This window comes from Capronia epimyces (assembly GCF_000585565.1).
Source record: "Capronia epimyces CBS 606.96 chromosome Unknown aczIQ-supercont1.9, whole genome shotgun sequence".
Taxonomy (NCBI): Eukaryota; Fungi; Ascomycota; class Eurotiomycetes; order Chaetothyriales; family Herpotrichiellaceae; genus Capronia; species Capronia epimyces.
The window spans coordinates 1283192-1304598 of NW_006912912.1; the positions used below are offsets into that span (position 1 = coordinate 1283192).

Below are 21407 nucleotides of genomic sequence, written 5' to 3' on the forward strand. Positions count from 1 at the left end.
GATACAAATATGAACCGCAGCATGGAAATATCGGCGGTGAACGCGGTGTTTGTGCTCGCGATTGTCGATATCATATCATGAACCCAGGGCTCAACAGCAGCCACGAGTACCTAAGCAGGTAGATATTAATTAATTCTTGTACGAAGCGTGATTGAAACAAGGCCACGCATTTCGGAATTCCTCGCTCGACCTCTGTTGCTGCTGAAATGTAGTGGCATGGAAGCAACGAAGCAGACTGCATGGACTGATCCGGCCGATCAAAGGTATACAGTATTTTCTTTTATACAAAAACCCTCATAATCAAAGCTTTTGATTTTAGGCTTTTGAAGTCTAGCTGGTCGTGACATTATCGCGGCAGCGCCACCGCGCCGTTTTTCCATCAACTCCCATCGTGCCACGCCCTTGTGAAGCCAGCCGTAGTTAAATATACATTCCCGCTCCCACTCAGTCTTCTCTCAAGACCCTCATGGCCTTTTTGCCGCTTGCCTTTCTCTTCTTCTTGTGGCCCTTGTCAAATGCAAGAGCGCTCTGGTGATCTCGGCCGATATTGTCGAGATCTTTGACCTTGTAAATGCGGATGATCCAGTTTTCGCTGGTGAACGCTTCCTCTAGGGTGCTAAGTTCGGGGCCTTGGGCTGGGAGAGACGAGCCTCGGACTCGGTCCTGAGCCTGGCCGGCAGGGAAGAGCTGGTTGTAGTTGTAATAGGACATCTTGTACCTGTGGGAGAAGATCGTTAGCCAGGTTCAGACGACACAATTCAGATGTGAGAGAGCAAGGGTACTAACATCAGCGAGTTCTTCATGGCCGGCGTCGCTTGGTCATCCACTCTATACTCGCCCCGGGCAGTGAAAAAGTCTCGTTCTCGGACTTCATCGGGCCAGATGCCTTCCGCGATTCTGACCATCCACAGGAATTTGTTGATATCGTCGCCACTGTATCCCAGGAGTCCGCCGAAGACGACCAACACATAATCCACGTCGTGTTGTCGGAGGATTGGATAGCTAATTTCTTCCCTTGAGCTCATTGCCTTGCCCACAGTGGCAATGTGCGTGTTGTTCCAGGTGTTGTTATCCACAAGGGTCGGACGGTCTGCCATACCTCCGATCTGATAGCCATAGTCCCACCAGGACATGACCTTTGCATTGTATGGTGTGTTTTGTCTCAACCAGTAATAAGCTTCGCGATAGTCATCGATGATGTGCTGCGAGCCATCGGGGAGACGAGACGCAAGTACCACAGATGGCGATGAGTATGCATTGGACGTAACCCAAGTACAATGGGCAACGAACAGGAGCAGGAACCCGGTCACCAGCGAAGTGATTAGCGACTTTGAGACTAGAGAATAGATGCCAACAACGGGGTTCCTGGTTGAGCGCAAAGCCGGATTTGCGCTGATCTTGGATGTTTTGACTGATCCATTCGTATCACCAGAGCCAGATTCGTCCACGGGCGTTTGGGCGTAGAGGTAGGTGTCGAGAATATATGAGAGAGCCAGACCGGCGGTGCAGCACACCACCGGCGTTAATGTGAGCATCAGGCGAACCATGACACCGGCAAAGTAGCTGGCCAAGACGGCATAGAGCACGACGAAGACGTGCTCATCTCTCAAGTTCCGGAAGCACAAATAGACGCCTGCGGGAAACAGCCAGATGAGCAGGTTGAGATCAAAGAAGAATGCTGGCCACGCAGTTGGTTGATGCTCGGAGACTGATGCGATGATGGGAATATGTATCTTAGCATAGCCAGTATCCCAGAGTGAGTAGAATCGACCGCTCCACGGTGCAATAGTACCAGAGACGGTCAGGAGAACGAGCCCCAGGAACATGACGGCAACGATCGCTCCACCGAGGGCGACAAGCAATGTCTGGAACTGCCTCCCAGGGAGTTGTTCCCTCAGAAAATTGAAGAATCCGACGAGTTGAAGCAGGCCGAATACACCAAGTGCTGCCATATGATCGCTGCTCCTGACTGGGAGGAAGCCGACGAAAGGAACTTGCATGCTTGCCAGCGTTCCCAAGGCATACCAGGTGGTGTAGCTGATGTAGAGTCTCGAACTATAACGACCCATGAGGATGAGCGTGAAAGCATGGAGGGGGATGAGGTTAGTAATGAAGACATAACCTCCCCATGCTGATACCATGTATCCGTAGAACAGAGCAGCCAGTGCTCCCCACATGATAGAACCATTCTTGACTGCCTTAATCCACAGGAAAAACGTGAAGACAAGGAGAAAGATGGCAATAGCCTCGTTGTCATAGCTGCCCGCAACAGATCTTGAGATATAGCCCGGGCTTATGCCCATAAAAATGGCAGCCAACAAGCCCGCGGAAGGTGAGGAGGACATTTCAGTGGTCAACAGGTACATGGCGAGAGCAGTGAGACCTGAGAAGCCGGGTGCGAGCAGAACGCAGATATTGCGAATATCGACGGGCAGAGATAGGAGGCGCAAAATGTGGTATATCACGCCGGAAGTGACCATGAGACCAGGATAGAGTGTTCCACCTGTAACTCGACCAAGGGGGTGCCATGTCCCTACCATCTGTCAGTCATGCAGTTCAACTGCACGGACGATGGCAACCTACTGTCATCAAACCAGTCCCAAAAGCTGTAGAAGCCATTCTTGACGAGGTATTTTGTTGCTCGAAAATTGAACCAGGGATCAACTACAAGAGAGAGTTAGCTCTCAATTCCGGCGATCGAGGATGATGTCGTCGCCGGAGCGGAAGGGTGTTGATCGAGAGAAGGGCACGAACATTCATGTATTATACTCTCGAAACCTGGACAATCAAAGTCAGTCAACCGTCTATAACCAAAGAGCAGACAGGGTTATAGAGGATCCTTACGAATCACGCTGAACAGGCGGGCCGACACTGCTGCTGCGGCAATCGTGCATAGAATGATGATTCGTAGCATACCCCTGGTGTTTTTGCCGGTACTTCCGCGAAGGAAGGGGTCCAGGGGAGTAGAGGCGGCCATAATGGCCAGAGAAGAAAGAAGAACAAGTCGAATAGGAGAAACAGTGGTGCTCGAACGATTGAGATGCAATGTGAGGCAGCTGGTTGCGCAGGTCGCGATCCCGCAACGTCTCCAAATCTCTGCCAAGCCCGGCCCCTGTCCCAAGGCTGAGGCATGCCTCACTCAGCCTTACGCGGCCTGTAGAGGTGGTAATACATGTAAGCAGACCGTACTAGGTAACCGTGCCTTGTTATAATTACCGTCTCCCAGACTTAGAGTCTCGGGTGAGTGCCATGGCAGGAGCAGATGCAATCTAATGGATGAAGATTAGGGTTGAAATGGTCTGTATGGTAGCCGTCGCAGACTAGTCATTAGGAAGTCCTATCTGTTCTGCGCAAAACACGTGCAATTCCAAATCAATTGGCAATGTACCCTTCTGTTTGATGGGCGGCGCAGTTGCCTCAAGCAATATGATTGAACCGCTAAGCGGTACCCCTTAGAAGAACCATTCTAGGCGCCGTGCATCCAAGGATCTCTCTGCCCAAGGGCGTCCGAGGATGACCAAGAATGCAGATACCGTGATGGTCTGTCCTCAGCGGCAAGCCTGTTCCAAGGGTGATGTTCGTGCCCCTCCAGCTGAGAAGTCTTCTGCACGCGGTTGGTATGAGATGCTGGCTCTGCTGTTGTACGAACGGCGATAAGGCGTTGCGGAACTGGGATCCGTCTTTCAGACTTATACAACCTCAAGCAGCCCTCGAGGAATTGGTGGTCTCTAATCTCAAAATATAGGCGCCCTCGATCAGAAGAAGCGCATTGCTGGTGACTCTGCTTCGTGCCTAGGAACCTGGGAGGCCAATACTGGGGCTGGTTGTTCAGACGCTCGTCTCACTCGTTTGACCATTTATCGAGCCATGCCACAACGTCTGACTTATCCCCTTCAACAGGCTTTCTTTCTGGCTCGTCATCCCAGTCCAGAAGTTTGTCCAGTTCCGGCTTGTCTTTCGTTTTCCGATTCACAGCCTTGCCGCTCTTTTTAACATTGCTACCAGAGGCCGCAGTCTCGTCCAACAGTTCAGTTATGGCAGTAGATTCGTCTGGTTGATTGCCTCGAATAGAGTTAGGCCCGACTTTTGCCTTAGACTGCTCGTAATCGCTGCGGATCTGTTCCCCTTCCTTCAGATCGTCGTGGTTGAAGAAGCGCTTGACCAATTCTTGGATGTAGGGCCTCGCTGTGAAGTAGGCGAGAACAATAAGGAAGAGCCAGATATAGTCCTGCCTGTCGAGGGTGCCCTTTTGCATGTATCGTTGGATCGGGTTGAGGTGCGACAGGTCCTCGGGCGGTGGGACATATTGGACCATGGCTAACTTGGGAGGACAGTCTCGGTGGTTTTTGTGGCTTGGTGACTTATTGAGGGACGAGGTTGCATAGAAGACGGGAAAGAGAGAGTCAGAAAGCCAGAGGATGGATGATGCTGTAGCGAGTGGGAGAATCTTTCTCTTCCACAACAAATGCGGCTTTTTTTCTGGAGTCTTTCCTTCCGCGCAGCCCGGTCGCAGGCTGCCTGCGGAAGTCGGCTCGACAAGGTGCAAGTCTCTCCAACTACGGGGGTCACTGCTCACCAACATTTCTCAGTCCGTTCGTCTTCTTCCATCCTTTTTTGAGTAACATGTATTACTGTACGTCTACATCGCATACTTCTGAACGCCATGTTTCATGCAACTTCATCAAGCATTTCAACACCCACTATTCGGCGATGGTCCTCCATAGCAACCCATGCACTGCACTTGACGTGTCCGCAAGGGCAGGTTGCACCACTATAATGTTGTCCGACAGAGCTGGTCCACGATTCATTTCATGGGCAAACCCTTGTGCAACATCCCATCGTGCCGAATTCCGCTGAAAATAGAACCACTTCCGCTGTTTGGTGGTTGAGAACTATGTGGAACGCCCTGCATTTGCAGGCGCAACAGTACACAGGTTCTGGGTAGAATTGTTATGGAGATGGTTTCAGATAGGATCATGTCGGCCATATCGTGCCCATTTGAACACGCCTTTCTTTTCAGACGGGTCCGTTCAATCGCCTTGCACCACCATTACAAATGCGCAGCAACGGATGCACCTGCCCGCGCCTTCGGACCCAGCGCGACGGTGAGTGTCCAAGGTACAGGCAGAATTGGCCATATAACAAACAAAGCTCATTCTGAGCCGAGACATACAGTGTTAAGATGGTGTCGTGGATTTCAGTACATGTCCCTTATGAAAGAACCCTTCCTCGGATGAGGTATCTGTGACTCTGCACTCTCCCATCTTCGCACACCTCTGCAAACATGGCGTCTCTCCTCGGTCACAGAAAGTTTGCCCTTTCCTGTATTCTGCTCTCCCTCATCTTTGTGGATCGTCTGCTGGCCTTCGCGGTCACAGGCGCTACCGGAGGTGTTGATTCGACCACAGGAGCAAGACCTTTGCGATATGAAATCGGCCAATATTCCGCATCTGGGCCACCTTTCGATCTGCTCATTCTCTCTTTGATCGCTTTCCAGAGCGCTAATCAATCAGATCCGTTATCGTATTTCCAAATCTCAGGTACCGCAGTGCTCATATCCCCTTGATAAAGCTCACCCTCGGCCAGGTATCCACGGCTTTCCTAGGATCCCGTGGGATGGAGTTGTAGGCACTGGCAGCTATCCAGGCTTTTGCACCCATGCTGCAACTCCATTTCCAACATGGCATCGACCATACATGGCCTTGTTTGAGGTAATAGCCATTTGAGTCTCGAGAGTAGCTCCATCTAACACCGAGCAGCAAGTGCTTTGGATGCATGCACAGGACATCGCAGCCACTTTTCCTAGTGACCAACGCAGCGAGTACCAGAACGCAGCCCTCAGCTTACGCGTGCCCTATTGGGATTGGGCGATCAATCCAGCTTTGCCGGACGTGGTCACGCAGACGCAACTCTCAATCAACACGCCGAACGGTCGAGCTACAGTCGACAATCCGCTCTACAGCTATGTTTTTCAGTCCGATGCCGCTGGAAATGGCTTCCCGTCCTCAGACCCCGTAAGCCTATACGACCGGACACAGAACATGGAGAAGGGGACTAATCGACTTCACAGATGGCGAACTTCGCAGAGACCGTTCGTTGGTGGAGTACAAGCGCTCAAGCAAGCAACCAGACCGCAGCGAATGCAGCTTTGATGGCGAACGCTCCCACGTGGGTACACAACATCCTGAGCGATGGAGGAATGCTGACATACGTTTTCTTAGGATTTTGTCTCTCACGTATCAGCTTTTCACCACCGTGACAAACTACACATATTTCTCGTGTACCTGGCCTGGCGGCCAAGGAGGTGTACCAAACAACATTGAAGCCATCCACAACAGCATACACAACAGTGTTGGAGGCTATGGACACATGCAGTTTCCAGAAGTGGCCGGGTTTGATCCTGTCTTCTGGTTGCATCACGCTAATGTGGATCGCCTCTTTGCCATGTGGCAAGCACTGTACCCTGACAGCTTTATTGTTCCAACCGTCAATGCATACGGGTCGTACTACGAGGCCGTGGGATTCGTTGACTCGGGAACAAGCGGTGAGCGTTGCACAAACACGCGAAGGCTCGGCGACTGACATGAAGCAGCTTTGGCACCGTTTCATTCTGATGACAGCGGCACCATGTTCACCTCCGAAGCAGTCCGGTCCATCAAGTCATTCGGCTATAGCTACCCCGAGTTGCCCGACTGGGAGATGAGTTCTTCACAGCTCGCTGCTCATGTACGAAGCGCGGTCAACTCTCTGTACAATCCGATTTCAAACACAACGGTGGCCCACCTGAGGCGCAACGTGCAGCACAGATCTGCAAATCTTGCGGATTCCTTTGGGGGCGTGACACTTGACATGGCCCGACAGATGAATGTCAATAACCTAGATCGGCAGTGGTCTATCGCGGTGTCAGTCGATCGCTTCGCCCTGGAAACAAGCTTCGCCATCGACTTCTTCATAGGTGACGCTCCAGGTGACGCTCCGGCATGGGCCACAGCCAAGAACCTGATAGGAACTTATGCTCAGTTTAGTCCTGCCAATGCAACATTCCTTCATCCAGATGGATACCCGGCAGGCCAGGTGCATGGCGAGATTTCCATGACTCATACGTTGGCAGCAGGTGTTCTTCGAGGCGTCATTCGGGACCTTTCACCGCAGTCCGTCGTACCTTTGTTGCGTAAGGGACTAATCTGGAAAGCGCGCACAGCCTCCGGACTGGAAGTGCCACTCAGTGATCTTTCGGGGCTATCAATATCGGTCTTCAGCAGACCCGTCGTCCCCACGACATCAAGAGACCGGTTTCCCACGTATGGCGCGGTTCAATGGCAGGAATCCGTCACTGCGGGCAAGACTTGTGGTGGGCGACAGCCTCGCGCCCCAGGATGATCAGGGTGGTCGGGGCAGCACACACCGGAGGCTTCGGGCGGACTACCTTAGCTGTGATCGTGGTACTCCGTACAGCAACCTGGGAACTGGCTATCTGTCCATGGATTTGCCGGGTAGCGTTGTCCAACGTGTGGAAAAGAAACAAGGATTGAGCGAAATCAGAATGCAAATGGCTGGTTTACCTGGGCCACGGCAGGGATAGTACTGAAATTGCATTTCCCCGAGAGCTGAGACATAGGAGCCCTGCTGCAAATGGATTGGCCATGTTGGGTAGCCTGCGCCTCTACCTGACTTGGCCGACCACCGTTGGCTGAACTTCAGCCTGTCGACCAGGCTCGAACTAGGCCTCGACACCATCATTGGAGACAACAACATCCAGACCTTATTGCAAGAGTCCTTGCATCTTAAAAGGAGGCGGTGGCCACGGATCCCTTTGCTACTTAGGCTTGAAATTGTCTGCGCTCTAGTTTTCAGTTCCTAATCATGTGTCCACAGAGGTGATTTTTCCCTCCACATTCCAGACTTTACCTACGAAACAGTTCTTTCCTTGCATCCTCCCTTCACCTTGCCGCTTGCTTTCATAGACCACTCATTGTTACGGCACGGGCGGCCTCCACGTCAGTCACAAGATATTAGCTACAGGTTCAGAATACCTAGCACAACGTGCCAGGATTCAAGTCTTTTGGAGCAACCCTCCAGCGTGGACCTGCTCTGGAAGCTCATCATCTCGGCCGCTCCTTTTCTCTTGAACACCAAAGCCAGTGACTTGAACACTTTGAGATGTTTTCGATCACGACCCTCTTCCTGGGCGTGTCATTTGTCGCATGCGTTCTCGGTCAGACGAAGATCGCATTTACATCTGTCCCTGCTGTTGCCGCTGCTGGCAACTTGTACAAGTTTGTTCACTCGTACATTAAGGGAGGAAACTGGCTGATAACCGGCTAGCATCACATGGGGCGGTGGCGACGGCTCGCCTGTCACAGTCACTCTTCGGGAAGGGAACCCTGATGACCTTAAGACCGTTACGACCCTGGCAGATGGAGTGACGGATGATTTCTTCCTCTGGACCGTGTCCAAGTCTCTCGTTACTGCTTCGTGAGCGCCTCCTGCATTCGGTCTCTGACTCAACAATCGACTGACTGGATTCAGGGATTATGCCCTCCAAATCACTCAGGGCCAGGACGATATCAACTACAGCGGTCTATTCTCAATCACTGGAGGAAGTGGCACATCAAGCATCTCATCAAGCATCTCATCCACCAGCACGACCACGGGTACGGTAGCGAGCAACTCCACCGCCAGCGCGACAAGCCGCAGCACGTACGCATCGATAGGGACAGGTACTGCACTGCCTAGAAACACAACGTTCAGGTATCTCAATATCACACTTTCACATAAACCTCAGCTGACCAAAACAGTTCCGCCACAATATCGCGTACCATTAGCCAGTCCCCGGCCATCACGCTACACCAAACCTCGACCAGCACTACCAGCGACGCCAGCTCAACATCAACCGCCCCTACTGCTGCAGCCACAACAAGCGCACCCTCTGGCGGTGCAAGTCGGCTTGGAAGCTCGGTGGCTTTGGTGATGGGAGTGTTTGCAGCGGGTTTGTGCCTGAGTTGAGCTCGCAAGGCTTAAGATACCTCCAACCCTGAAGAATAGTTTCAAGAATAAGACGTTGCAAGGACGTTACTGATACCTTTAATATGCCGACATACAACAGCAGCGGCCATCAGTGGTAGGCTAAGCTGCTAATTCATTGAAGACCCGATAGTATCGTGCCTCTGTCGCCGCTGTTCATACCACTAAGCTAGCGAATCCGTGTCACCCCAGCTGTCCACCCTGTTCGAGGGTCGGTACATACATTATATGTACTCCGTAGGCGCACTTGGGCTGTGAGATTGGTCGCAACATGCGTCATTTTTGATCCTACGAGCTACAGTATGTACTACGAATATGGAGTACAGCCAATCTGAGCACTAGTAGCACTTGACAGCGTGGCACCCAGGCATACTGTACTGCTGCCCTGGCATTGGCGTTGCGGATAGTCCCTTAAGGGGAGCCTAAGGAACCCCTAAGCCTATGTAAGCCAGCCTTAACCTTCGAAGCCAGGCACCTACAGGGGTCTTGCACGGAAAGCTTGGTGTGCCTCCAAAGACTGGGATTAGGAGGCTAAGGCTATGGGTGCCCCCGGTTATAAGAAACAGCCTGTGGACATCATTGGCGGGCCTTGATGGGCGGCGTCGGCAACTCTCAATCTGATTGACGCGTAGGGTCGGGGCTTGACACGTCGCCCCCGGCCGGCCTCAATCCCGACCGTTGCTTACCCTGAATTCTCCTGGCAGTCTCCACCGGCTGATCTCAAACAAATAATGCGATCATTCTCAGCCTGTGAAAGGAGACTCGCAGTCCGCAGTCCGTGGTTTGCCGGCTTGTTGTTGTGAATCCATCAAAGAATCTCTTCTGTATTCGATGCAAATCGCTGGAGATTCTGCGGCTACTTTCACCCGCAGCACAGCTTTCTTCGAAGACACCCTCAGCAGCGTCACCCGCGCACTTGGGGGCAGTTCACCAGACCTCACTCTACGACCTGACGTGTCATGAGGAAGAAATCACATCTTTCCAGCCCTTCTCCGGTTCCATTTACCTCGATCATATCTGAGAAGCCAGAAGGTCAGCCATTATGCAATCAAACACTCGAGAACCGAACCCAGTCACCTGAATACTGTGCCTCCGCACTTGCCTTCAAACAACATCCTGATTCACGCTGACTCGTATCACTCGGTTAGGAACCACCTCAACTCACCTTAATGTGACCTTGAATCACAACATGTCTCAAGTCTATGGAGTGCTTAAGGAGCAGAGCCATCAAGATGCAATACGACATACTTCCGGAAGGGTGGTCAGCGCCTCCAGGATCCGTACAGGTACGGCAACCACCCATGCCTATGGCCATCGCGTCCTACTGATGCCTGCAAACAGTCATGTCTTCTTCGGAAACCTCTCCTTCCCCCGAACCTACTCCATGGTCCTCGGCGATTGGCCATGCTGGCACTGGAAAATCGGGCAGAGTAATTGAGAGACTGCAAGGAGACATAGATCGGATGCGGCGGGATAAACAGTTGCTCCAGACCCGCTACGAGGAGGCTGAGAAGGACAATGAATTATTGATCTCTCGGAACCAGTCGCTCCAAGATCGAAACAGCAATTACGAGCAGTCCCACGAAGCCAATCTCCGACAGCTGGCAAGAAGGGAACGACAGGTCGAAGAGCTTCGAGAAGAACTCAGGAAGGAGAAACTCAAGACGGCGAAGGCTGAAGCCCAAGCAGAGGCTGCAGCGTCCAGCGAAGAGATATGGCGAAGCCAGGCAAGCCAGGCCAAGGCTTCTGCAGCACAGAAAGAAGCAGAATACGAAACGATTGTCGCATGTCGTAAGATGGACTATGATCGGCATCAAAGTGGTTTGGATAAAATCAGGAGCAGCTTCGATACCCTTCTACGCCGACAGGAAGATGATTTGGAGAAACAGAAAAAGTTGGAAATCATCGCCGAGCAGCAGCGGCAGACAATCGCCCAGCTCGAGGAGCTTACCAAGAAGCTGACCGCGAATTTCAGAGCTTACAGGCACGAGATCGATACTGCCATCTCTCAGCTCCGAGAGGCAACTCATCATAATGATCAGGCTATTGATCATAAGTTGGATGAGATGAGCGAAGTCACGAACCGCATGCGATGGGTTATGAACATTGACCATGTCGTCAATCATGACGGTGCTCCAGGCCATCCGATGGTCCAGAGTGGAAATCCTGCTGCCGGCCGTGCTCCAGACCCAGATGGGTGGCACACGGAGCCTAAGAGACGGAGTCTGAGTCCGAAGAAGGGTCTTTTGACAAAGCAGAGGCGGATGGACTCAGCTAAAGTCTTGAAATGAGACCAACTGGTGGGATTGGGCTTGATACGACTACAGACCAGAAGTTGAACCTTGGACTTTGACGAGTACACGAAGTGACGAAGCATACTCTGCATGACACAGTCTAGTTGCGGCAGCATAGCTAGACTGGTATATTCTAATAAATATTGATATTTACACGGCGTCCCCTCGTCGGACATGTGATAAAGTGAGTAGATAAGGACAAGGGTTGCGTCTGGGTGGACAGTCAGTTATGGGCTATGGCGTTCTCTTCGCAACCATCGCCGATGGGTGCTATGTTGCTGCTCGAGCGCCCACCTGGCAATTAAAAGACTAAAAAGCAGTATGGTTTCCGTCAAGGATATCTGGTGTTGTTCATCAAGAGGACGCCGCAAGCTTTGTCCTGTTAGTGAAGGAATATCCCTTCACATTCGTCTTGTGACATAGTGCACCAATCACATTCCATTGCATTGTCCTGGAGTGAAGAGGGTGACGCCGGCGACGCCCAGGTCGTCACCGGCAGCACCTGGGCGTCACTGGCAGCAGTGAATGGGTGACGAGGCTGCTTCCCCTCTCGGCCGGACTCGGTTGAATATTAATCCGGTCTTCAGCCTGGCCTGCATCTTCCATCTTTCTCCGCACATCTCAGACCTCTCGCCTCGCGCCATTGTGGGGTGATTGATTGATTGCCTTTGCTACTCTTGTCCACGCTTCTTGTTCTGCTCTCCTCGCTCTTCCATCTCCTTTGCCTGTCCTCGGCCGAAGAGAAATCCATCCTTCCTTGGCCGGCAGGCCACGCAAGCGCACATAGCGCAGCGCTGGCCAGGATGTCGACCCAGAAGAAGGTTTTTGTAGGATCTGTCTTTGGATTCAGCCAGATTGGAGTACGTTCACCCTAATGACCATGATGGCGACCCTACTTACCACGAAGCCAGGCCAACGAAGTGATTAGCAATTTCAAGTTCGTCTTCCTCATCCATTCCGTACAACCTCCGCAGTTTAACCATGCCAACTGATCCTTACACCTCAGAGATGCCCATGATGACCCAGAAGGCGCGCCCTTCATTACATTTGATGAAGCAAGTCAGGTTAGTACCTTGTTGCACCTACTCTGGAATGGTTGCCTAACTGCGCTCCAAGACTTTTTCGGCCGAAATCGACGTGTCGGATAAAGAGACGATGCCCCATCTCCTTGCACGGGTTGCCGGCTACATTGAGTACCACCAAACCCATCAGGCTGGATTTGATGATGAGCCTCGTATTTATCCCATCGAAGGAACGGTCATGGACGACCCCATGCGCGATGACAGATCCGAAGACAATGAATTGGTAGAGTACCAATCTGACGATGAATCTGACAATGAAGACCCCCTGAAGAGCCTTCAACATCTCACAGCATACTGGAAACCTCGCAATGGCGACCTTAGCATTCTTCTTCCAATGTACGCACAAGAGATCACTCGATTGACGGGTACAGATATCTTTGCCGACGAGGCAGAGAAAAGATATCGTCTGTTCCAAGGTGATTTCAACCTCGCTCGTGAGAAACTCTTAAGACTAGAGCCATTACTGGTATGCTGGACCGGTACTATTCGTTGCTCTCTGATATAATGCTAATGTTTCGAAGGAAACTTTCAAGAAGCAACGACCCAATGAATCGCTCGAGTCCACAGGCAATCTCCTCGTCTGGCCTGCGCAACAGAAGGATGCGAAAATGCAGTTTGTTCACATTGTCAATGGTCATCCTGCATACCACCGCATCATAGTCAACAAGAGCGGGCAGACACTCTTTAGGAAAGTGATTGGAGAAATTCGCCTTTGTACCCCTTCATTCGAGTACGAGGTTCCAGCCAATCTCTATCATGACGGTATTTCCCCCACCACCCAGCTGGAAGCTTCTCGCGTCTGGGACGGCTTTGTGTTTCAGAGCTTTGGCGATCCAAGCAACATGGAGCCCATCATCTCCTCCAAGCCTCCCTCCGCCACCAACAGCGATAGACATACAGTCCAGGACCCGGATGAAGAGCGAATCGCTGCGTGGACGAATAAAGTTGTCAGTGGTGCAGATCCCGACATCGCCCCCGAAGTCCCGGTTGAGCCTGCACCGCCCACTCGTCGAAGAGTTCTTCTCGATTCCGACAGCGAAGATGATGAGCCCTCTGACCAAGTGCCCCAATCGCAGCACGTTGGACTACAAGCCACAAAAGCTCCTTCAGGTCTGACGATGCCTCGGAGTGCCAGTCCCGAGCCGTCGTCAGATTTGGTGTCTTTGCTGTCCACTCCTTCCCGGTCCGTGTCAAAGCAAGCTATTGAGAATATGGCTTCTTGTGGTCAAATGGACGAAGACCTAACCACAGCCCAGACGGCTCCTCCCGGGTTGGGAATGCCGCTGAGTGCAGGTCGCGAGCAACAGTCGGATTTGTTGTCCCTACTATCATCTCCTCCCCGACCGACGACAGGACAAGTTGCTAGGAGCATTTGGGAAGGAGTACCAGTGAAAGAAGCCATAGGAGAGGCCAGCGCAAAACATGACGGCACTAGTGTGTTGGATATGTTTCCGGGAAGTTTGCAAACTCCGCTCTCGTCTACGGGCGGTGCAAACCCCCAGGATCGAGAATCTTTCCCAGATGTCTTTCACATCTCGAAACCGACTCTCAAAGACCAGAATATAGAGACCTTGTCAGATGAGAAGCGCGCTAAGCCACAGTCGAACGCCACAGACATGCAAGCATCCGCATCTCTAGTATCTGCGACTGCAGATCTCAAGCTAGACAAGCCCTTACAGTCTTCCACACCGGCACCCCTTCTATCAACTCCGACAACTCCTCCTGGACCAGCCACAGCAGAAGCTACTTCGCCACGTCCAGCATTCGACCCAAAGGCCTACGGCGGACCATCGCCGAGACTTCGACGTGGACACAATGTACAACCTGGATACAATCCTCGTTTTCCAGTGTATTCTCGTGGTGGTCGGGGACAGGGCAATAGCCTTTCACGGGGCCAACAGCTGGTTCCACGAGGATCCAGCCTGCAGCGAGGTGGCAACTACCGCGGCTCTCCAGCCAGCAGGGGCCCAGCAGCAGGTCGTGGCGGTCTCGGCGGTCTAACACAGACTCGCCAGACAGACCTGGTTGATACCAGCGCGCCGTCGAGTAATGCTGCTCCCAGAATACCACCTGGTTTCGAATCTTATGTCCCGCTGGTGCCTACACAGACTCCGCAGCGAAGTCAAACCCAGACACCCACCACCACACCAAATATCATGGATGAGCCTGTACGACCAGCTGAACCAACCCATCGTGCGCAAGGAAGCGAAAGTCGCTCTGGTACCCGCACTTCTGGAGAGTCTCGTATTCGATTCAGCAACGAGGGCGCGGACTATCAAAATACCCATGTTCCAAAGTTCAATTCCTCCTTCTTGCGAGAAAGTAGTCTACGAGCAGCCTTAGAAGCTGTTGAGGCTAGAAAGAAGGCACAACGTCAGGGATCGGAGAACAAGAAAGCTGCAGATGACGAAAAGCCAGCGTTCCACTCCACTATGCTTCAACAAGGCAAAAATCCCGGTAGGAAGCCAGTCAAGCAGGAGACCAAAGCAGAGGCGGCTGCACGACGAGCAGAAGCACTGTTGGATGCACACGGACCAGTACCCGTCAAGGTACCACCGAAGCCCCAGAGCTCAAATGCGTCGTCCGAATCTATGAGTGCGTGGAAGAAGCGGCAAATTCGGAAGAACGCGCCCATCGCGGATGGCCACTCGGATATTGTTCAAGACGTCGCTCGGAAACAACAATGCGCCAAGTTAATTCCCCAGCTGGAACCTCTGTTTGAAACTTGCAGAGCTTTCAATGGCAGAGTGAGCTTCGAGCTTTCTTTTGGTCAGGTCCTGATTGTCCCGGGTACTCGTATATCGGATCAACAGTACCACAACGTAAATGATTGGGATGCTCTATTCGGCCCAAAGCCAACAGTCTCTCCGTGTCCCTCCACGTTCACGAAGATATTGACAACAAACGGCGCCGACGTTGATCGTGCTCTTGAGCTGAAAGGCCCGACTGCAGATGTCAACGTCAAGTTGTGGACTACGAATCCGGCCGAGCAATCCGTCAGCTACGAGTTTTCGTGTCAAAGTCGGTCGAACGAGGATTTTTTGATTCTAGTTGACGAGTCTGGAAAACATGAACTACGAAAGGGCCTGGTCACGGTCGGGATGATCAATATGCACGTTCCAGCTCAAATTTGGGATGCCAGTGCCATTATTTCGGGTCACTTGAAATGGTTCGAACCTCCAGACACGCTCAAGAAGAGCGCTGCGACCTTCGTCAACTCACTCTATGTTGTGCCGGCACGGGAGAAATTGATGATCGTCTTTCGGCAGCCCAACGACCATGAAGTGCAGGTTCGCAACCTGATCGTCAAGCGTGTCAGCTACCACGCCTGCAATCTGCCGGGTTATGAGGACATACAATTGAAAGTGGTCGAGTCCAAGAGCCTCCTCTTCAAAGTCCACCCATCGGACAAGAAACTCTGGCAAGGGTATGAAGGGACGAAAGAAGAATACGAAAAGCTCTCGACAGCCGGCCGTATCCACTACGAAATGTCACTTGTGCACACTGGCATCAATCAAGTTCTTGCACAGAATGAAGATCTGGAAATTGGCGAGCTTACACCAACTGAAACGACTGGCAGATCTCTTGTTGACCGGGCCGTTATCAGTTCCATGCTCGACATTGCCGTACATATGCTATCCAAGATCGATTTCATCGGCATGCAGAATGTCGGCACGCAAGCCCGCCGTGACGCCGAAGAGGAGCAGCGGCGTAGGCAACTGCAGGAATCGCTCGGCCCGAAGGGCAAATCTATCCTCCAGGCTCCTACACGTATTGGTGTGGCTTCTGTCAGCAGATTCCATCCTGGCAGTCTGGTGAACAACCACTTGAGTACCGGAGCTGGAGGGGGTACTGGTGGGGGTGGGAGCAGCACCCATATCGCCCCAACCGTGAAACCTCCAGTACATGGCGTGCGGATGAATACCATCGCCGAGGTCTTTGAGGATTCTGATGGTAGATACATGCTTGGCATGGGTGGTGCGAGGATCCCGGTCGCAGGTGAACCACAACCAAGTTCCAGTACCGTGATGCCAGACGACAGCGCCAGTCAAGTCGGTGGAAGACCGCCTGCCTTCTACACCACCTGGTCGACTGATTCCCACCGAGGCGACGGGTTCTGGTGAACTTGGACTGCGTCACCAACGCGATACTGGACCTTATGTGGCCCATGATTCATCCATACGGGACGCGATGATCGTTGTGGCCGTCAATTCGATTCGATTCGCTGCGATTCGAGAAGCGAAATGGAGACGTAGGGGGTTTTTTCTTTGTTTTTGTACAAGTATTCATGATATGCATTGAGCGGACATCCTCATCCAAGGGAAGGCAGAGCCGGTCGACGCAGGCAATGGCAATGGCGGAATGGAAATGGGATATGGGATTCTGGCCAGAATGCACTCAGGGGACAGACAGCTTCGCCCGGGCGACTCGACTTACTGTAGACTCCCAGCTAGTCGAGTCCATGGTGCTGAGCGAGCGTGAGCGTGAGAAGAGACAAGCACGTCTGTCCTCCTGGGTCGTCGGAAAATCGGTCAAGGGGAGTTTGGCATGTTTAAGGCGTTACAGCGCTGAGGTTGACACATTTCTTTTTTTCCATGTGGCCTAAATAAAACAAAAATAGAAGTGGAAGAATAGCAGAGCCAGACTGGTTCAAGTAATAGACCACCAAGATGGATTGGTGAAAATCTGACAGGGAGCCGCAAGGCCCAGAAGAATATTCCCTAAGCAGCATCTGTCGACGTTCCTCGAAAGGGACAATTGTGTGTCGAAACGAGATCCGTTCTCATAAGATACTGATTGTACTCTCTACGTAACATAGTAGGATCTGCCGAACCGAGTTTGTCTCGTCTCGTCATTGTCAAACTCATACATCATCCAGCTCCGTCTCGCTCAGGGCATCCATCAGCTCCTGCAAACTCGGGCCCGGTTGCTGATTCAAGTCCACACTGCTGCGCACGCCGCCCTTCCTCAACATCTCGGCTTTCTTCATGGCGACACGCAGAAACGCAAGCACCTCGAGATGCGCCGACCTTTCCGCCCACAGCGCCGGTGTCAGCCCCTGGCGATCTCGGACCAGCATGTCCACCCCGGACTCCAACACTAGGAGGCGCGCGATGTCGATGTCGTTCTGGTGTGCGGCGACATGCAACGCCGTCATGCCGCGGTCGTTCTGCGCCGACGGATCGGCTCCGGCATCGAGGAGTCGGCGCATCACGGCGACAGAGTGGCTCGAGGCTGCTTTGTGCAGGGGCGTCTGGCTGGTGCTGGTGCGTGTCTCGATGCTGGCATTGTGAGCGAGGCATAGGTCCACCAACTCTAGATTCCCCAGTGAAGCGGCGATATGTAAAGGACGCCACCCATGGTAGCCCGCTGTTTCGATTGACGCACCGCACTGGAGGAGTAGCTCGACAATATCTCGGCGCCCCTCTTGGAGCGCCACGTGCAGCGGTGGCTGTCCATCTTCATCCGGCGTGGTCAAAGCGTCAGCGTGCTCATCCAAATGAGAACGCACAGCTTCGATGTCGCCGGTCTCGATCGCCCTGGTCAGCATGTTAGCATTGTTTGGCGTGTAGCCCAGAATATCCCACTCCGCAGCTCGGAGATATTTGTGGATGTCGTAGTGAGCCGTGTAAAAGGCGACAACCCGCGGTGTCGAGCCTTTACGGTCACATGCGAAAAGCTGCCGCCGTTTCAATTCGGGATTGTGCTCGAGGAATTGCTTGACCGTGGCCATCTGTCCAGACCGTACAGCAAGGTGAAGGGGAGTGTTTCCACTGATATCCACGGCGAGCGGGTTGGCATCCCGTTCGAGAAAGAAGGCAACTGTATCCGTATGTCCTCCTCTTGCTGCACGGTGAAGCGGCGTCCAGGCAGTTCTCCCTTTGTTTGATATGCTGGCCCCGTTTTGCAGAAGATACTCGACAAGCTCAGTATATCCTCCTGTTGCAGCATAGTCGAGAGGGCATAACCCTTCCTTGTCCGGTACATGCACCTGGGCTCCTGCGAGGACAAGGAGTCTTGCGACGGCGAGATGTCCACGCAGCGCAGCGTGATGTAAGGCCGTCATGCCTTGGATATCGCGAGCGGCTACCAATGCCCCGGCTTGTAAAAGGACCGTCACCATCTCATCGTTGCCTTGCTCAACAGCCTTGTGCAGTGCTGTGAAGCGTTTGGGCCCCTCACAATCTAGTTGTTGCCGGTCGTGCCGGAGAAGTAGTCTTACCATGGACAATTGGCCATATGAGACAGCCAGAAACATCGGAGTACTCTGGCTGTAGTTCCTGGCGAGGAGGTTCGCGCGGTGCTCCAGTAATAGTTCGGCAACAGCTTCGTGCCCGTGGAGGGCGGCTTCATGGAGCGGAGTATTACCGGGAGGGTTCCGAACATCTAGCCGCAGGGTCTCTTTATTCTGCTCGATCAAAATCTTAAGCAGATCAAAGAGTCCAAAGGCCGTAGATATCGAGATGCCAGCAGAACCGGAGTAGGCCCACGCCCATGTCTGAGGCTTCCAATTTGGAAAAGCCTTACGATAATCGCGAACTCTGGCGATTGTGATCAAAGAGAGACTATCAGAAAGCAAAGGTATAGCCAATGCTTTGATGTCTTCGACCGAGACCCCTTTGGCGTGATGGCCCCATTCGAGAGCTGCATACCGCAGAAGTGGAAAATCCTCCACCGCAGCTACAAAATCGGAGCGACTTTTGAATGGCAATGGTTTGAGAGACTCGAAAGCCAGGTATCTGAGGCAAAGTTGGGTTATGTGAAGATTGGCATCTCTGAAGAGGCCATGATCTTGGTCGCGTAGATATTCCTCTAAAGAGTGATGGACTAGACGCACAAGGGAGCTCTCATGATCGACTTCAATGAGGCCGCAACAACAATCGACAACAGTCCTAAGTGAAGGGAAGTTGTCCCTGTCGAGATCCCTGTCCTCAAGTCGTAGAGCCATGGCATGTTGCAGTTCTGCAACGGTCAAAGGTCTTCGGGCGTGAGATATCCACATCAGCGTCCGAGACGCCAGATCTCGTCTGGTGCTGTAAAGATTGGATATTCTGTTTATAGTCGATTGGAATGCTTCTGTCAGACTCATGGACAGATGGCGTAAGGTATTCCTTACTTCAGCTATGGTGATCTGATCCAGTATGATCCGAATCTGAAGGGCAGGGAGCAAAAACAGGCCGTTCGCGTTGTCAGACAATGTCGTGAGAATCTGCTCTTTCAGCTCATCGTCCATAGGGTATTCGAGATCCGGATGGTCGTCTATTGTTCGCTCCAGGAACCCACGAAGGTCGCCAGGGTCCGCTCGGATATTTATAACCAGAGGATCATGGAACCTGCCTCTAATATTGAGTACATGGGGTCTCAGCGTAGCCAACACTTGCACTTTGCCGTTTGACGGTATTCTGGCCGCGTCGATGACTTCGAAGAACCCGGAACGCTGGCTCTGGATGTCGGCTTCATCAAGTGCATCGACCACAATGAAGCAAGACTTGTACATCGCAACCACGGAACGCAGTACTGTGAGCAAGTCATGAAACCAAGTCTGATCCTTGATATCGTTCCTGGTCCGTTGATAGAACTCGGCCACCACGGAGGGGATGGCACTAGCATTGGAGCATAGTTGGCGGAGGACTGATCTGGCGAAGTGAGAAGGGTTTTGGGTTTGCTGCTCGGAGTAATCGTAGTAATAAAAGGCCACGGCAACATCTCGCCCCTTGAACTGTGCACGGAGATGATCAATCACAAGAGAGCAGAGCACCGATTTCCCAGTTCCTGGGCCACCGATGCAAAGGAGGTCATGTTCAGCCGAGCTCTCTTCAGCCCATTTCAAGAAGTGAGGGTGCTCCAGGAACCACCTTCCAGTGCCCTTGGCTCGCCTGACTTGTAGGTCACGGTGTTTGTGAAGCGATGTAATTGGCGCCAGCCAGTCCAGTATGTCGCTAGTCCTCCTCTCCTGTTCCCTCAGTGCTGCTAGGCGGGTAGCCTGGGCAATCTCAGTTACATCCGTGGCAGTTCTGGCAAGCATGGGTACGAGCGTAAGGATTTGCTCAAGTTGGGCGGCTCGTTTTGATACTTCTTCTGTAGAAAGGCCGATTCGATTTGACCACTCTTGAATTTTCCTCGACTCATCCAGCATGGCCTTCAAGCCCTTCGTCGCATCTTCAGATGTCTTGGACAGTAGATTGCAGCCTTCAATGGTGAGAGCGAACTGGAACGTTTGAGTGTAGCGTCGCAGGTTTTCGGCCATCTCCATTACTTCCTTCTGTTCGAAAGGCCACCTGAGCTTTTCCAAGGTCCGGGCAACTTTCCCACCATCAGAGGTTTGCAACCTATCTCCAATACGTTCTATCCTGTCCCGACAGTCCAGCAGGGCCTTTTGCAACACAGAGTTGGACCCGAACGTGCTTTGCTTACCCCTTTCGCTGAGCAAAAGCTTGCGCAGTCCGCTGAGGACTTCTCCAAGTAATATAAGTTCATCATGCAGTTCTTTAATATTCTTGGACCGCTCCTTGATAGAGTTGAGATAGACCACTACCGTCTGACTCACTTGCAAGGCCAGACTGATGAGGCCCGCCACGCCGCTGGCGACGGAGACACCGTCCATATTGCATTCGAAAGGATGGAGGCAGCCATGAACATTGAGGTACTATGACATCTGGTAAACTGAGTACGAACCGACCTCGGTGTGAAGGAAAGAGGCGAGCGTATGGCCTGAAAGGAGCCGGGATTCGCCATGCCTCTTTTGACTTGTGCAGTGGTGAGCTCGCAGAGGAAGATCGATTTTGGTGGGGAGGAACGGTACGTACGGAGTACTGTGTGATCCTGGCAGTGACCGGGGTACAGTGCTTGGGATAGGGCAGTATCCGTACAGTAGTACAGTAGTAGGAGGTTGCACTCTAGTCCCTAGTATGTACGGACGGAGTCCATACTTACAAGAGTAGGCAGGCTGATGATCTGGCCTAAGACCTGTCACACCACAGCCCGACACGTCAATTGGCCCCCGAGA

General features: G+C 52.5%; 7 protein-coding genes across 7 annotated transcripts; 4 read left to right on the top strand and 3 right to left on the bottom strand.

The window, feature by feature from the left end:
• Positions 1-444: 444 nt before the first annotated feature.
• On the bottom strand, positions 445-2977 carry A1O3_09450 (dolichyl-diphosphooligosaccharide-protein glycosyltransferase; the record flags this gene model as incomplete). Its single annotated transcript, XM_007739544.1, has 5 exons — positions 445-718; positions 787-2533; positions 2584-2664; positions 2755-2778; positions 2845-2977. 5 exons carry the CDS (start codon positions 2975-2977, stop codon positions 445-447), a joined length of 2259 nt encoding a protein of 752 aa, XP_007737734.1.
• An 864-nt stretch (positions 2978-3841) lies between these two features.
• A1O3_09451 (uncharacterized protein) lies at positions 3842-4315 on the bottom strand (the record flags this gene model as incomplete). The annotated part of the gene is made up of 1 exon (XM_007739545.1): positions 3842-4315. One exon carries the CDS (start codon positions 4313-4315, stop codon positions 3842-3844), a length of 474 nt encoding a protein of 157 aa, XP_007737735.1.
• Positions 4316-5284: 969 nt separating this feature from the next.
• A1O3_09452 (uncharacterized protein) lies at positions 5285-7380 on the top strand (the record flags this gene model as incomplete). The annotated part of the gene is made up of 6 exons (XM_007739546.1): positions 5285-5540; positions 5587-5711; positions 5760-6014; positions 6071-6168; positions 6222-6544; positions 6593-7380. The coding sequence occupies 6 exons, from the start codon at positions 5285-5287 to the stop codon at positions 7378-7380; spliced, it is 1845 nt and encodes a 614-aa protein (XP_007737736.1).
• A 780-nt stretch (positions 7381-8160) lies between these two features.
• Positions 8161-8773, top strand: A1O3_09453 (uncharacterized protein). The gene is made up of 3 exons (XM_007739547.1): positions 8161-8276; positions 8326-8475; positions 8530-8773. The coding sequence occupies exons 2-3, from the start codon at positions 8430-8432 to the stop codon at positions 8661-8663; spliced, it is 180 nt and encodes a 59-aa protein (XP_007737737.1). The 5' UTR covers positions 8161-8276; positions 8326-8429; the 3' UTR covers positions 8664-8773.
• A 1594-nt stretch (positions 8774-10367) lies between these two features.
• On the top strand, positions 10368-11315 carry A1O3_09454 (uncharacterized protein; the record flags this gene model as incomplete). The annotated part of the gene is made up of 1 exon (XM_007739548.1): positions 10368-11315. The coding sequence occupies one exon, from the start codon at positions 10368-10370 to the stop codon at positions 11313-11315; it is 948 nt and encodes a 315-aa protein (XP_007737738.1).
• A 1158-nt stretch (positions 11316-12473) lies between these two features.
• On the top strand, positions 12474-16524 carry A1O3_09455 (uncharacterized protein; the record flags this gene model as incomplete). The annotated part of the gene is made up of 2 exons (XM_007739549.1): positions 12474-12866; positions 12922-16524. 2 exons carry the CDS (start codon positions 12474-12476, stop codon positions 16522-16524), a joined length of 3996 nt encoding a protein of 1331 aa, XP_007737739.1.
• Positions 16525-17264: 740 nt separating this feature from the next.
• Positions 17265-21005, bottom strand: A1O3_09456 (uncharacterized protein; the record flags this gene model as incomplete). Its single annotated transcript, XM_007739550.1, has 1 exon — positions 17265-21005. One exon carries the CDS (start codon positions 21003-21005, stop codon positions 17265-17267), a length of 3741 nt encoding a protein of 1246 aa, XP_007737740.1.
• Positions 21006-21407: the final 402 nt, after the last annotated feature.